This window comes from Columba livia, chromosome 1 (assembly GCF_036013475.1).
Source record: "Columba livia isolate bColLiv1 breed racing homer chromosome 1, bColLiv1.pat.W.v2, whole genome shotgun sequence".
Lineage (NCBI taxonomy): Eukaryota > Metazoa > Chordata > Aves > Columbiformes > Columbidae > Columba > Columba livia.
In genome coordinates, this window is record NC_088602.1 from 210,177,613 (window position 1) to 210,192,494 (window position 14,882).

General features: G+C 49.7%; 1 protein-coding gene and 1 long non-coding RNA gene across 2 annotated transcripts; one reads left to right on the top strand and one right to left on the bottom strand.

Annotated features, from left to right (window-relative positions):
* LOC110360079 (uncharacterized) lies at nucleotides 1–12,865 on the bottom strand. Its single transcript, XR_002415724.2, has 6 exons — nucleotides 10,628–12,865; nucleotides 10,078–10,246; nucleotides 5,017–5,121; nucleotides 4,013–4,100; nucleotides 2,901–2,943; nucleotides 1–1,680 (listed from the first exon to the last, which is right to left on the bottom strand). It is a non-coding gene; the product is annotated as an uncharacterized LOC110360079 (long non-coding RNA).
* On the top strand, nucleotides 9,880–13,975 carry UCN3 (urocortin 3). Its single transcript, XM_021290234.2, has 2 exons — nucleotides 9,880–10,146; nucleotides 13,158–13,975. Exon 2 carries the CDS (start codon nucleotides 13,167–13,169, stop codon nucleotides 13,638–13,640), a length of 474 nt encoding a protein of 157 aa, XP_021145909.2. The 5' UTR covers nucleotides 9,880–10,146; nucleotides 13,158–13,166; the 3' UTR covers nucleotides 13,641–13,975.
* Nucleotides 13,976–14,882: the final 907 nt, after the last annotated feature.

The window sequence follows — 14,882 nt, forward strand, 5'->3', positions numbered from 1 at the left end:
TGCCATTTTCAGACTGACATTTCCTCCTGAAATGATGTTCTGTATCAAAATGTACTTCGGCAAGAAAAACATTCAGGTGTTGTATCATGGCAAGAAAAATAATCCCTCGGAAAAGAAACAAAGTGTTCCTGGCTGAGCAAAGCAGAGGGTGCAGCATCACCCAAAAGAGAGCATTTACGCATTTCCAGGTGAGGTCATAACATCAAGAAACAGGTGTTTTTCTGGGAAACACCCCATATTTTAAAATTTTCTTGGCATCTCAGTGATGGGGGGCTGGAGGATTGCCTCAACAAAATAATCGCTCTGGGCAAGGAAACAGAGACTTAATGGAGTGCACAATCCACAAGTTCATTTGTCATCCTGGTATGAAAATGTTTATTTAGGTGGGACCGTGCCAAGGGGCACATGGCGTTGAACTCCCACAATTGTGCAGAGCAAACAGCATTTCAGAGCCTTAAAACAAGAGAAAAGGAATTTAGCTATATGAGGGGCTGGGGATACACTTGCAGAAAGGTTCACTCACATTGTTTTGATTTGGGACGTCTCTGCTTGCGAACCCCTGTGCCCCCAAATGATCCTTCCTGATGTAAACCAGCCCACAGCTGGACTGGAACAAAAATATCTGCATGGCCAAAAGGGGGCACACTGTAAACACAGTGCTAAGAAATTACCGATAGCCCAGTTAACACCTCAACAGTGTCATAGTTCTCACTTTTTAATTAATATAGAAAAAAGATCAGTAATAATATTTATTATTCAAAGAAAGAAAACCCTTGTAGCATCTCCCTTTTCTCTGGTGTGGTGACACCAGACACCAAGTGAGGGCACCAGGAGAAATACGGGGTTGTCACAATCGAGTGGCCACCACCACCTGGCCCAGGGTGTCAGGTCAGTTCAAAGCCTGTGGTGTTTTACTAGCAAATGGAAATATATATATATATATATATTTATGGTCTGCAATAACTTTGGACCAACTCCATTCTGACCCAGTTCTGCATGTCCCCACAAACCAACCACCTTGTCCTTGGCTTCTCTTGGGATGCCCAAGACCGTGTGTCACCCAGGGTCCAGCATTTGGACAGTCCTGCCCAGGGCTACGGGGTTTGTCGCAGAAAAGTAGGGAGGTTTTCCCAAGGAGGAGGATTTAAGAAGAAAGGCTTTGGTTTGGCCATCAGAGGAAATGCCAGACTGCTCATTACCACCTTGACCAACCATGGCTACACCATCTCTGGTGATACGGTAATGCACAGGGCATATCTCCATCCTACAGACATGCTATTTGTACGGAGTGCACATTCTCCCTGCCTCCTTCAGTTGCCCAAACCCTCCCAGAACATGTCCTCTTGGACATCTGTCTCTGCCCTCCCTGTGTGCTGCAGTGTTGGGTTTCCACCAGGACAATGGAGATGATCCCAGGAGCTTTTCTCCAATGCAGGGTGCAACAGCATCACCTCTTGGCAACCATTGCCACCAGCCAGCTCACGAATAACTCAAAGTGGCATTTATTTACCAAAATCAAGGGGAGAAAGCTTTCCTTCATGTTGTGGTTTCTCCCCAAGAGAGTCCAGCCCCGCATTTCATTGATCCACTCCAGCTATCAGCTACACCAGGGCATTAGAGAAGAGGAGGGTGCATCACTGTGGACTGGTGAACCCCTCGGCAGGAATGTTGACATCAAATCTGAGGAGACATTAAGGAACAGTAATCACATGAAGACCATTTTTATAGCTGTGAATCAGTAGCACAGTGAGGGAGCAGTAGGTGAGCAAATAGACCTGGAGGACTTGAGACCTGCCTGAGGGTATGATGGATTTCTCTTTTTCCCTTGTTATTCCCAGACACCAAACAAATGGGACAAAACCTGTGTTTTTTGCTTTTAAGACCAGTGCCATCACATAAAATAGGACTTCACCTCCCAATGTGCAGAATTTCTTGGCAGCTTTTGGCTCTAAGCTTGGTGACGAGTACACGTATTCCAAAGCCAAGTCTGGGGGACAAATTTGGCCACCAGGTTTCATGGCCAAGGTGTAGCCAAAGAAGAGGGATGGAGTCTCTCGGGGTGTGTGGGAGGGTGTGATTTGCCTCAAGATCCTTCACCATAAATGATGCTCATGGCACAGGCCACGGCAGCAGCTCACCAGGGAGCCAGGTGGCTTAATTGAGATTTGCAAAGCAGCTGGAAGACTTGAAAAGTGAAAACCGAAATTGTGGGCAAGTGTATGAGATCAAGCTCTTCAGTCCTCCGCTAGGTGTATTAAATGCAGCTTGAATTTCCCATCAGTGCTCTGGGAGCTCAGGCGTAATGGGAAATTGATAACTTGATTTTTTTAAATACATCTAGGCTTAAATGTTTACTATTGATTTGCCATCTGAACCGCTTTGGCAGGGCCAAAATATTACCGGAAAGCATCCTCGGTGTTTCCTTGGAAATGTCATGTCACACTAATTGAGTTTCTTGAAATTATTTGATTGCGGGAGGAGGGGGGAAACTTTTAGAGCTGAACGATTTGCTGGTGAGCCGACTGCTTTCCAGGCGCAGGGTCCTGGGGTTGCTCCAAACAGGACAAAGGCAGAAAATTCCTGAACACACACTGGAGAATGGCCTTAAAAAGCATCATTGTGAGCACGTGAAATACTGGGGTTTAATGCACATAAAACCAGCTTCACAGAGCCTCGCGAATTTTGTGAAGCAGAAGGTGATTTTGGAGCATGAGTGACCCCATCACTCATCAGATCAGAGACTCACAGATCACACAGCTCCAGAGCTGAGCCCTTGGGTCTGTATCTATGGATATACATGCAACTATAGCTTGAACATGCTCAGCCCCTTCGCAGGAGGAGCTTTGTTGTGCATTAAGCCAGCAAAGTCTTGCAAGGAGGCGCGGAGAGGAGAAACTCACCTCATCGTGGCATCCGATGCCCGCGGGCAGTTCCTTAGCAACCCTGACAAAAGAAAATGGATGGCGAGAGATGAAGAGGCTGGGCTGGCGTAATTTAGTAATTTGATAATGATGCAGTCCCTGAAACGGCCGCCAGTGCTGACGGCTGAGCCCTGAGCATCATCCAGCGTCCTCTGGCTGCGCAGATTGGAGCGGACAGGCTGTTTGGGAAGGAGCTGACAAAATCTCCTATCTTTACTCCTGCCGAAGCCAAAAGCAACAAAAAAGTTCATCGCCATGTCATCAGCCTGAATTGCGCTCAGCTAGGTTAATTAATTACGCGATATTTTTAGAGCAGGAGTAATTTAAGCTCTGGAGATGCCTGGGAGGAAAATGTCCATGAGTTAATGCAGGGCTGGACCTGAGCACCGGCAAGTCCATCTTGCAAAATCCTCCACCCCATCCTCTGTGGGAGGCATTGGAGGTTTATGTGCAGTCCGCACACCTTTTGGGTGGTATCTGTCAATTTTTGGAGTAATAGTAATCAATACATCATTGTATTGGTAAATACAGTTTCTTGCCAACATCTCTGCGAAGATGCTGGTGAGCACCATCCCCTGCCCACTGCACGGTGGAATTGCAACCCAACAACCACAACACCCTTGAGAAGAAGGGAAAATGTTGTAAAAGCCTCAAAAAAAACCCTGTTCAAGGAATGTATCCCTGCTCCTCTGAGCTGGGACAAGCCAGAGCAAAAATGGGGATGGATTTGCTGCTGACATAGTTGCCGTGTGGGTTAGGAGGAAAACAAAGAAGAAATTCCATCCAGGAGCCAGTGCTCCTGCAGGAGCTGCCTTGGGGTGTCCATCCTGCTCCATTTTGCACCCCAAACCACCCCAGTAAATCCAGTTTGATCCCTCAGGTTTCCTCTGGATGGCTCCTCGCCCATCCCTTGCCTTGGACATCCCTTAGCCCAGCACCGTGAGCTCCACCAGTGGGTCCTACATCCCCAGATGTGTCCCACCCCACCCCTAAAATCACCCCAAGCACCTCCCACAGATTGTGAAGCCAAAAGGCCAAACCAAGGCCATGATCTCGGTGGTAAAGAAATGCTGGAGGAGCAATAAACCCACCTGTAGAGAAGTAACCATCACATTTCTTAAGCAATGTGTCTCCCACCCACTTCGTCCAGCTGCTGCAGCCTCACCAGCACAACGATCCCTGCTTACAGAGGCAGAAAAAAGGAGAAATAGCTATTTTTATACTTTACTCCATGGGGTATAAACAGGTTTTGTGTGTAGACCCACTGTCAGGATCAATGCCCTTAGGCCAGTGCTAATTCTGCATATTGATCCAGGCTCCTACAGCCCCTGTTTGCATTTTTCCTTGTTTTTATATGTTTTCTTGCCACCAGAGGCATCCTGTCCACATAGCTGCAGGTACATCCCATAGGGGCAAGTGGGTGCAAACACTTCTTCGGAGAAGGGGTAGGAGGTGCAACAGAAAGATAGCAGATAGAAACATTGCCGAAAACACTTGGGGAAGACGATTTGGAGGATTTCCGATTCTTTTTTCTTCTCCATTGCTTTTTTCTTGTCTTTGGAAGGAAAACACCAAGAACGGAGCCCTATTTCATGCCTGGAAGCTGTCAGTGATAAAGTTAGTCTTTGGGTTTGGCCCAAGCAATTGTTGGAGAAGCCTATGTAGCAATCTGCAAAATAGCCCCAGCCTGTTTTATCCCAAAGAGGCTTTTTGATATTACATTTACATCAAAAGCACAAGCAGAGCTAATTAATTGCCAGGAGCATGAAACATTGAATGTGGGGTGGGTAACTGCTCATTACAGGCAGCCAAGTGTTTTGCATATGACCGGGGCTGTAAATCCCCTGTGACCCTGCAGCAGCAGACTTGGGGCCCAAGAAGGTGAAAAAAAGGGCAAAAAAGACAAAAGAATAATTAAACCCCTGAAAAACTAACAAACTCCATGTTACCGTCTCTTCTCCTCGCTCTACCAAGGTCCTGGGTCAAAGCTTCCCGAGCCCTCAGCCCCTGCTATATGCAGGGACTTACTGCTGCTGAGCTGTTGGAAGGAGTGAAAATCAACCCAAAATTGGGATTATTGGGAAGACAAACTCACCAAAAATCAGCCTCAGAGGAGAGGAAGGGACGTTCATTGTAGAGTTATGGAGAGATGGGAGATGGGCAATCTTGTACCGCAGCGAGATCCTCCTCCCTCCGCAGCCTTGAAAGGGCAAATTGAGTCTTAAAGATTATTAAAGAAGGGTCAAAGGAAACTAGAAAACTCTCTCCTGCCCTTCTATGGACCTACAGTGTATCTGTGTCCAACTCCTCCGCGCAATTCTGATGCTGAAGGCATTAAACAGAACCTCCCTTGGCCAGGCAAGCAAAACTTCTGTGCTGGTATTTGGCACACGCATTTTGCTTTCAAGGCTTCAGGTGTGACATGACCACAAGTCGCATCGTCTTATTTTTTTTCCCAGTGGCGGAATGGTTGTAGTGATGAAATTTTAATAAGTTTCCTCTTCAGCTGCCCACATTTGGGCTTTAAATGATGATTCAGAGGTGGAAATTGAGCTCAGCGAGAGCGAGGGGAGGCTGCGGGGAGGTGGGAAGGTGTCCTGCTCCTGGAGAGACAGACACACGAGGGAGATGTGCGAGGATGCTCATGACAAAACCTGTATTTTTGATAAGTTTGGTGATTTTCAGAGAAAGCTTTTCGGAGTTTGGGTCCCCTTTGACACCAAACAGCACCCATGGGTGCCGCAGGCTGTTTATACCACGGATCCCTCCTTCCTCAGGGTCAGCTGGGGGTATTTTCATGCCGGGACATTCTCAGTTTTGCAGCAAAAACTCCTCTCCGATCCCCTGCAAAAGCTGACTGAACCACAGCAGCCACCTAAACCAGTCCAGTTTGCTTGTGAAGTGGACTGATATAGGGATGAACCAGGCACTTAGACTTCTTTCATCTTTTTTCCCTAGGCACTGCCTTCTCTTTCCTGTTTTTCCCCTAATAAAATCACCATGAAGACTCCACGTCTGGCGTGCGGATTTGCCTCCTGCAAGGATGTTGTCCTGCACCGACCCTGCCCAACAATATACAAATGAAACGCAGAAGTAGGCCCTAGTATCTGTGCAGGAGATGGGTTTGACCACCTGGCTCCACTGTTGACATGATGGACGATGGGAATGGAATTTGCCTCCATGCTACAGCTTTGCTCTCAAATAGTTTTTGTTGTCCACAGGAAAAAAATAGACTCACATTTACATGGGTCATTCTGGCAGCAGAGTTGACTTTGGGGGGGACCCATGTATATATCCCATTATTTAAAATATAGTACATTGTTAGGGTTGTTTTGATTGTTTTTCACCTTTGCAGGCATGGAGATGATCGATCTCAAGCCTGGTTGCCCAGGAAAGCATCTTTTTAAGCGTTAAAATCCTTCCTTGACTTTCGGTCTTCTCTTGTGCCCTGGTCCCCTGAGAAATTTGGGATCTACTGCCACCCAGTTCAGTCAAATAGGGTGAGGTTCAACCCCAGCCATGTGAAGATGGACCCATGGTGAAGGTCGGTAACTGCCCGTGTCACCCTCCCATGCAAGGATACAGCAGACACCAAGGAGCCCAGGCAGGAATTGGCATTGGCCAACAGCCCCTCAGGGTCCTACAGGACCTCCTGGCATGTGGGTCAGCCCTTTCCCAATGTCCCCAAGTCATCTTGCTGCAGCCACCAGCCAGGAAAGGCTGAACACCCCATTTCCATCCTCTCAGAACACGGACAACCCATGGGGACAGCCTGAAGCAGTTGCAATGGATAAAAACTGCATGATCACATCTTCTCCCTCCATCACACACACTCTTCTCTCAATCCTGTTAAAGCCTTAGTGACAGTGTTAGATTAACAGTTGGACTCAATGATCTTGAGGGTCTCTTCCAACCAAAATGATTCTGTGACTCAGTGAGAGAACACCCACCCCACAACAAGGGAGGGGATGGTTGCAAAGGAGGACCAGCCATCACTTGAGTGGATGCAGCCAAATAGACCTCATCCCCTCCCAATCTGCAGTCTTCATATAGTTGAATTCACTTTGTTGAAGCATTTAAATCAATTCAAGACCCCATCACCTCTGGGACAGAGTTGGCTTTAGGATGGCTTAATTAGTCTGCTTTTGCATCAGTCCTTTCCCTAACCTACATCTCCTTCCCCAAGTACCTGATTCACAGGTTCCCAGTGATTTTGGCAATAGCGGGGCTTCTACTGTGGCCCGAAGGTCTGAAACTCCTGGAGATGATCAGGGACACCACGTCCTTGCATCAGAGAGATGCACCAGGCCTTGATTTCTAGGGTACCAGTTTTGGCCTGCCTTTGGGGCCATGGGATGCTGGACCCACAGCCAATGCCAGAAACAATAACCTTTCCGCACCTTTTATGTTCCTTTGCTGATCTCCTCCAAACAGGTGAGAATTGAGTCCAAATTACCACTGGAGACATTTTCAGCAATTCCCTCAGCCTTTTTAAAGTGCTTCTCAACCCCAATGGGATGTGATGCCAAGGCAGGGATGTAGACATCCCTGTCTGGTAGGCAGAGGGACACACACTTTCTGAGTGCCCACACACCTTTCATGAAGCACCCATTGACCAGGTCATCACCCAGAGCTCCCATCCTATGTGTATTCACATCCTTAACTCCGTTCTTCCATACCCAGACCAACAAAATCAGGGGAAGTAGGTACCTAACTAGCTCTGAAGCATGCAGGGCTATTACTGGTATGAGCCAAACAAGGTCCAAGGGTCTCCTGAGCATTCCACAAGAACCAACATCTGCAGCCCTCAGGGAACAAGAAGATGCAAAAAACATCTCTCAAGGAGGCACGATGGGATGGAAACACTGGCAAAGCCCTCACAGTCCACCCAAGCACAAAACCTTCCATGGGTAGTCAAACCTAGACTGAGTGGAGCTCAGGACCACCCAAAGAATTGCACGTCTTTAAAAAAGCATTAGATACCTTCTGCCAAGCTTCAGGCCTTGCCCTGCAATGTCACTTGGTCCACAAACACTAATTCAACTACTGGGTAATGGCACTGCCTTAAGCCTTTTGTACTTCATGGAGGTCAAAGGCAGGACACAGGCCAAGTGAAGGGAAGCTGAAGGTTGCTGAGAATCAGCTCTCACACATCCAGATGGAGCACAAGGAGGAATCATTTTTAATGGACCTCCATCGAGGGGGACAGGTTGGAAACAGCTCTCATCTATCACTGCTTCCTCACCGCAGAGCACGAGATCAAGAGTTTCATCAGCTCCAGGGGCCATGCAGCCCTTGGAGACACCTCATCTTTCTGCAATAAATGAGCCCACGAGCGTTTGCCAGAGGAAGAGGAATGAGGACTATGGGCCAGATGGTGATTTCCCTCTCTCTTGCTAGGAAGAATTCCCTCTAATGGAGTTTCCTACCCTGGACTTTGCATTAAAGTTTGCAAGTGGGTTTGTTTGCCCAAAAACATGACCAAACGCTCCAAAGATTTAGATAACCAAACCACCTTCCAGGTCTGAGTGAAGGAGGGGAAAAGAGAACATCGGTCCAGGTGATGAAAGCTTCAAATGAAAATGAAAGAGGAGTGAATTGCTGGAGCGGTGGGTGCTGATGGGTCTCGTCCAACAGCTGGAGATGATTAAGGAGAGAATGCTCTACCCAGGTTTGAAGCCAAAGGGGAAATCTCACCATCAGTGGTCACTGCCTCCCAGACAATATCCAGCATCTTCAGGGGCTGGGTGAGAAACTCAAAGAGGTTCATCCAAGAATATCTACCATCATGTCTCCCCTTTTCCAAAGGAGCAGCTGTGACCATCACTGGTGTGGTCCAGGAGTGCGAACATCACCCCATCCTTACTTGGAGCCCATCCAGGGTCACTACTGGCTGCTGTTGTCTTTTGTGGGGTTGCTCAGAGGCTTTTCCCCACTTTTGGTAGGACTTGTCCCTTCCCAGGGATAACTGCTCCCCACCAATCGTTTGTTAGAAGAAGGTGGTGATGGCATTTCAAAGCAAGTTTCAGAGAGGAGATCCAACAAGCAGGAAGGGCTGAGTGGGCTCCTGAGGCCACCAGGAGCTCCTCCCAACCCAGCCACAAATCTGTGGTGGCCACTGGAGGGACCTGTCACAAGAGACCTGACTCCTTTGGGTGTCTCAGCTCTGGAGCACATGAAACAACCCCTGTTTCCAGCAAGATCTCCATCCTCATCCTCTTTGTAGCACAAAGCACATTTGTTTGCAAACCAGTGCCATGACCTCTTGCTGACCACACCTGGACCAAAATGGTCCTGTGACCCCAAACTGGGGGATTTTCCTCCGTGGATGCTGTCCTGGGGCAATCTCAGTTCTGCTGGATCTCGGTGCCTTAGGGGAGCTTGAGTTTTTTGGGTTTTTGTTTGTTTGTTTTCAATAGACACATTATCCTCACACGCCTCTTCAAATGCTGCACCTGGGACAGTGCTACCACATCCTAGAAGAAGTTCCCCAAAATTTCAATCTTCCACTAGTTTCTCTGCCTGAATGGGAGGAAAAAGAACCTCTGTAGATGGGAAACCAAAGCAGTGTCAGCGGGCCAAGTCTGTCCCTACCGTGGGTAAGTTATGAGCACCATCCCAGGGCAAAACCATGCCAAGGTGCTACAACAACCCCACTCCTCAAATAGAAACATGTTAACTGGGATAACACTGTTAATCAATGCTGAAAAACCCAACAAGCATCCTTAGGGGTCATTAAAACCTTCGCATTTAAAATATCCTGGCCCCGGGTGCCTCGATACCTGGAGGAGCAGGGGAAAAGCGTGCCTGCTTGATCCTGCAAAGTCCCAGCGTTGGCGACAGCCCCATTTTCAGGTGACTCTCCACATGCTGTCGGGTTCAGACGTCTCTTTTTCCCCCCCTTTTTTCCCCTTCTGAATGGGGAGAGGCACCGCAGCCCCGTGACGTTGCCAGCTCCCTCTGAATTCATTGTAATGAAATCATGCCCAAACGAAGGCTCCACGTCTGGAGTTACGACTCGAAACCCCGTGATCGCTCATTTTTATATATACACGAGGGAGGGGAAAAAGCGTTTCCATAGAGAGGTAAAAAAATATCGCAGCCCTCTTAATAACAATAAAAGAAAAGCAAGGCTGCAGAAGTTCGGGGTACGCACCTGATGCCTCTCTCCTCGGAGTGAGACCGCAGCGAACCCCTTCCCACCGCAGCCACCGAGGACAACCAGGTGAGTGCCTGGGTTTCATTTATTAACCAGCAGCCGGTTTCATTTGCACAAACTTTAAATATTTCAGTGCTTTCTTTGGGAGATCAGGTTCCACGTTTCTCTGCAAGAAAAGAAGGCAGGATGGGGAAAAGCGGTCCAAGGTATTGTGTTAAGAGACTCCCCCCACCATCCCTTCTAAGCAAAGAATTCTCTTTTTTTATTATTATAATAATTTTTGGAGTCGGATCAGGCTGGGCAACACAAGAAGGGTTTGGAAATCTTGGGAAATTGAAAAGTGAGGAGACAAATCATGGTTGCGGTTAAAGGGATGGGGAGGAGAGGAGGGCACAGCCCCATCCCCACTGGGTCAGCTTGAATTTCGGAGCCCTGGGAATCAGCATCTTCAGGAGAGATTTATTAGGAAAGTGGAGTTGGCATCAGACAGAAAGAACTTTAAAAGTCTACAGGTCTCATCCACAGGATTATTTTATTCCAGACTTACTTTTTGGTAGGGAAAAAATGAGCTTTATCCTGTGCCTCTGCTGCCAAGGAGCCTGTGATAACCAGCAAATAGCTTTGTCCCCAGTTTGCCGGAGCTGCCTTGCCAGAACGATTTACTTCTCTCTTTTCAAACCAAGAGGTAAATCTTCAGCCCGTACAAATAATCCCACCTCAGTACCATCTCAATATAATGCTTGTAAATCGCTCACAGGCATCCCAGAAATTTCCACCCCCTGCAAAATGCACCCACCTGCGGGTCACCCTCCTCCGGCAGCAGCAGATTTAACTCCGAGTTCCCCAGATCCACCACAGGTGTTTTTGTTTCTTTTCTTGCTGTTTTTTCTGGAGGAGGAATACTCAATTCCAGCTTCTTTCCTGCTCCACTAAAACTTTCTGGCACACCATGACACAAAACCCAGCTTTTGTTGTCCGCCAGCACAGCCGGACGCTGCATTTTTTTGCTGCTTTGCCTTGATTTTTGCTCTTTTGCCAGGTTATCCTCCCCGCAGCCGAGGAGCAGGAAACGAGGCGCTGGGCGCTGATGCGTTTCTGCCGTGTTTCCCCCTTGCTCTGCCTTTCCCCTTGCTCGGCTTGGGTCTCCAGAGTGTTTTGCTAAGGGGAAAAAGTCTGATCTGGCCATGGGGACACGACACCTGATTCAGACAGTTGTAAAATAGCTGTCGGGGACAGGCGAGGTGGAGACGCTGCTCCGCGGCTCTGGAGAGGGCAGCAACAGCTCGAACCAGCTCAGTTCTCTCCCAGCAGTTGTGCCGGCTCTGCAAGAGCTTTTGGAGATGTTTCCATTCTCCAACCAGCAGCTCTGGACCAAATAGTGTCCCCAGAAGAGCAGGGGCTGCAGACAGGGGTGATGAATTTGGCCATATCTAAATTCATGTCCCAAGTTCCACCATCCTGCTAGCGGGAGATGCAAGGAGTGGGTTTTTTTGGGGGGGATGATGCTTCTAGGGCTAAATCGCAGCTCCGAAGGGGGAGCCCTTGGGGTTGGAATAATATGTTTGTCCTGTTAAGCTTTTACAAGGAAAAACTAAGTCCCAGGGTTTAAAGATCGGATTTGGCTGAAGGAAGGAAAGTGTCGGGTCATGAATTGCTCTTGCATGGGGGTTATGTGCCTGGGGAGGGTTTTTCTCCCCCATCCTACGGTAACAGTGGTGTCTGGGTCATGCCACAGCTGCTTCGCATTCTTCTTCTCTCATCTGGACACAGGGCAGGGTTAAGGGGACAGTTGTTGCCTTGGGAAGCTCTGTGGAGTTTTGGGCAGGGGTGAGTGAGGCAAAGAAGTGAAAATCAAGTGGCTCCTTCAAATTCTGCCTGTACAACCTGCCCCAATCTCCCCTCCAAGGGGTGGAAAGTGCAGGGTTAAGGAGATAAACCTGCCCTGGTCTCCTGCTCCAAGGGACAGGGAAGTTAAGGTGACAGCAGCTTCAGGGACTATGTCTCAGCGGCAGAAGAGCTGGTCCAGGGTGACGATTTGCGGGGACAAGGGGATTGGTTTGATTTTGGATGGGTCTGAGGACATTCACCCATACCCCGCAGCTCTTGCCCCGTGGTGGCCCAGGGACACAGATGTTCACAAAGACTTGTGGGAGCCATCCCACTCCACAGCATCTTCACAGGGGCTTCCCCCCACCTCCTTGGCGCCCAACACTCCCGTCCCCATAGGAAATAGCAGCTCACAGCCCCAAAACAGTGGTGAAAGCCCAGCCCCAGGCACTGTCCCATGTCCCTGGGGACTGTGCCCTGGCCAGGGCTTGCCGTGCGACGTGTTTGCCACGAGATGGGGCCCGAAGATTGGGAATGCCAATATGCCTCCAGGTGCTTGGAGGGGCCGTGTGCCCTCGGGGCTGGCCCTGGGGACACTTGTATGATATCCACATGGGCAAAAACCCCCACCGGGAGATCCCTTTTTTCATTTTAGGTGCCTTTTTGAGTGGTCAGAGGGTTATAAAGGGAAATGTGCTCCTTCTCAGAGAGACAAGACTCAGAGACAGGGAAGTTTTGCAGAGCAGGAGACTTATACCAAGGTTTTAAGCCCTTCCCAGACACAAAAATGAGGAGCAGCTGAGGGACCTGGGGGGTTCAGCTGGAGAACAGGAGCTGAGGGGAGACCTTCTGATCTCTGAACTGCCTGAAAGGAGCTTGGAGCCAGGGGGGTCGGGCTCTGCTCCCCAGGAACAAGCGCCAGGAGCAGAGGAAACGGCCTCAAGTTGTGCCAGGGGAGGTTGAGGTTGGATGTGGGGAACAATTTCTTCCCCAAAGGGCTGTGGGGCATTGGAACAGGGCAGTGCTGGAGTCACCATCCCTGAAGGGTTGGACAGACACGAAGATGAGGTTCTCAGGGACATGGGACGGTGCCAGGGGTGGGTTATGGTTGGACTCCATTATCCTGAGGGCCTTTTCCAATCAAAATGATTCTATGTGAAAAAAGACGGCAGGATGATGATGCTCTGCTCTGCGCCCCACAGGAAGCTCATATCCATCTCTGCCCTTCCCTCACTCTCTCCACGGGACAGGTCACCACGATGCCCCACACCAGGCTGCTGCTTCTCCTCGCCCTCCTCTGTGCCACCCAGACCAGCCAGGCTCTTCACCTCTACAACGCCGCCTCCATCTTCAGCTGCCTCAACACGGCCCTCGCCGAAGCTCGGAAGAGCCACTCTGAGGAAAACACCATCTTGGACAAGCGCGGTTTTGACTCCCCATCCCCAGAGGAGGTGTCTGAGGAAGAGGAGGAGGGGGAACATATGGTGGATGAAGAGATGGGGAAAAGGACATTCCCAGGTGAAGGCCATTATAAATATGTCTCCCAGGCACAGGTGAAGGGGAAGACATACCAAAACCGGGCCAAGAGTGACCGCCGCACCAAGGTCACCCTCTCCCTCGACGTCCCTACCAACATCATGAACATCCTCTTCAACATTGCCAAAGCCAAGAACTTGCGGGCCAAGGCCGCCGCCAACGCGCACCTCATGGCCCAAATCGGGCGGAGGAAGTGACCCCCCCATGGGGCAGGGGGGACTCAGAGCAGGGCTGGTTGTGTGGGGCCACCACCCGGCCCCAGTCTGCTGGCCAGAGGGGACTGATGGCTGTGTATGATATCAGTGTTGTATATTTTTGACCCATAGAGCTACCTAACTTTCAAATCTCTTTTTCTTCCTTCTCTCCTTCCTGATCTCCTCCGCCCCTCTTCCTGGACATTTCCATGTGTGGGGAAAAGGCTTGTGTCCCACAGCAGGGAAAGGGGACACGTCACCTTGGGAAGGTCCCTAATTAAAGCTACAATCTCTTGAGTTTCCAATGCTTTGTTCTCTCACCACCTCCACCAAGTGCTCGGTCGGGTCTGTCTGGGCCCATAGCCTTTCCAAAACATCCCTCCAGCTCAACCTCATGGCCCTGTCCCCACCACAGTCCAGACCCTACACCCTCCCAAGTCCCCATGAACAAACTGTCCCTATAGACAATTGTCACTGCATTGGGAAGGAAAAAGCAAGACTGGTCAGGGAACCTCAAAACGAGGTTCCCAGTTTCTCCTCCTGGGGACTCTCTAAGTTCTACGGTTGTCTCACAACCACCTCTTTCACCAACACCAACCTCAGCAGTCGCAGCTGGGACATCATCAACCTCCCCATCCACATGGCCCTTCACAAATGTCTCCAGGTCACAGTTTGGCCCTGGCCGGGGTCACCCCATGGCCTCAGGTGAGTCTGAAACCCCAAGAGCTTCTGGTGCCTCCGTGGCTGCTCCAGACCCACCCCATGGGGTCTGTCCATGTTGCTTCATCTACCCCTGTCCACCTTTCTGACCTCTGTACCGGTCCTGGGGTTTCAGCTTCCCATATACAGATTGTTCACCCCGTTCTTTTCCACACTCCACAGAGCCCCAGCTCACCAGGATCCCACCCCTCCACCTCAGACTATTATCCCTTCCTCTAAATCTCCCTTTCTCTTCATCTCCCAGCCCAGCTTCAAGATGAAACCGCATCTCTTGGCCTCCATCCCTGCATGTAGCAGGCATGGGAGGTGGAGAGGAATTTGGCCACCCATCCCCAGGAGATGTTTGCCAAGAGGGGAAAAACAGTTTCCACCATCTTCATCCAGGGCATGGCCATGGGGAGCAATCCAGGTAGGACACTATGAAGGGACAGGTCTCCAGTTGAAGTTTTGGTAAGTATATCCAAAAGCCATCTGCAGAGTAATAGCTGGAGGCATCTCCTCATTGCCCCATTGGGGACCCAGAGG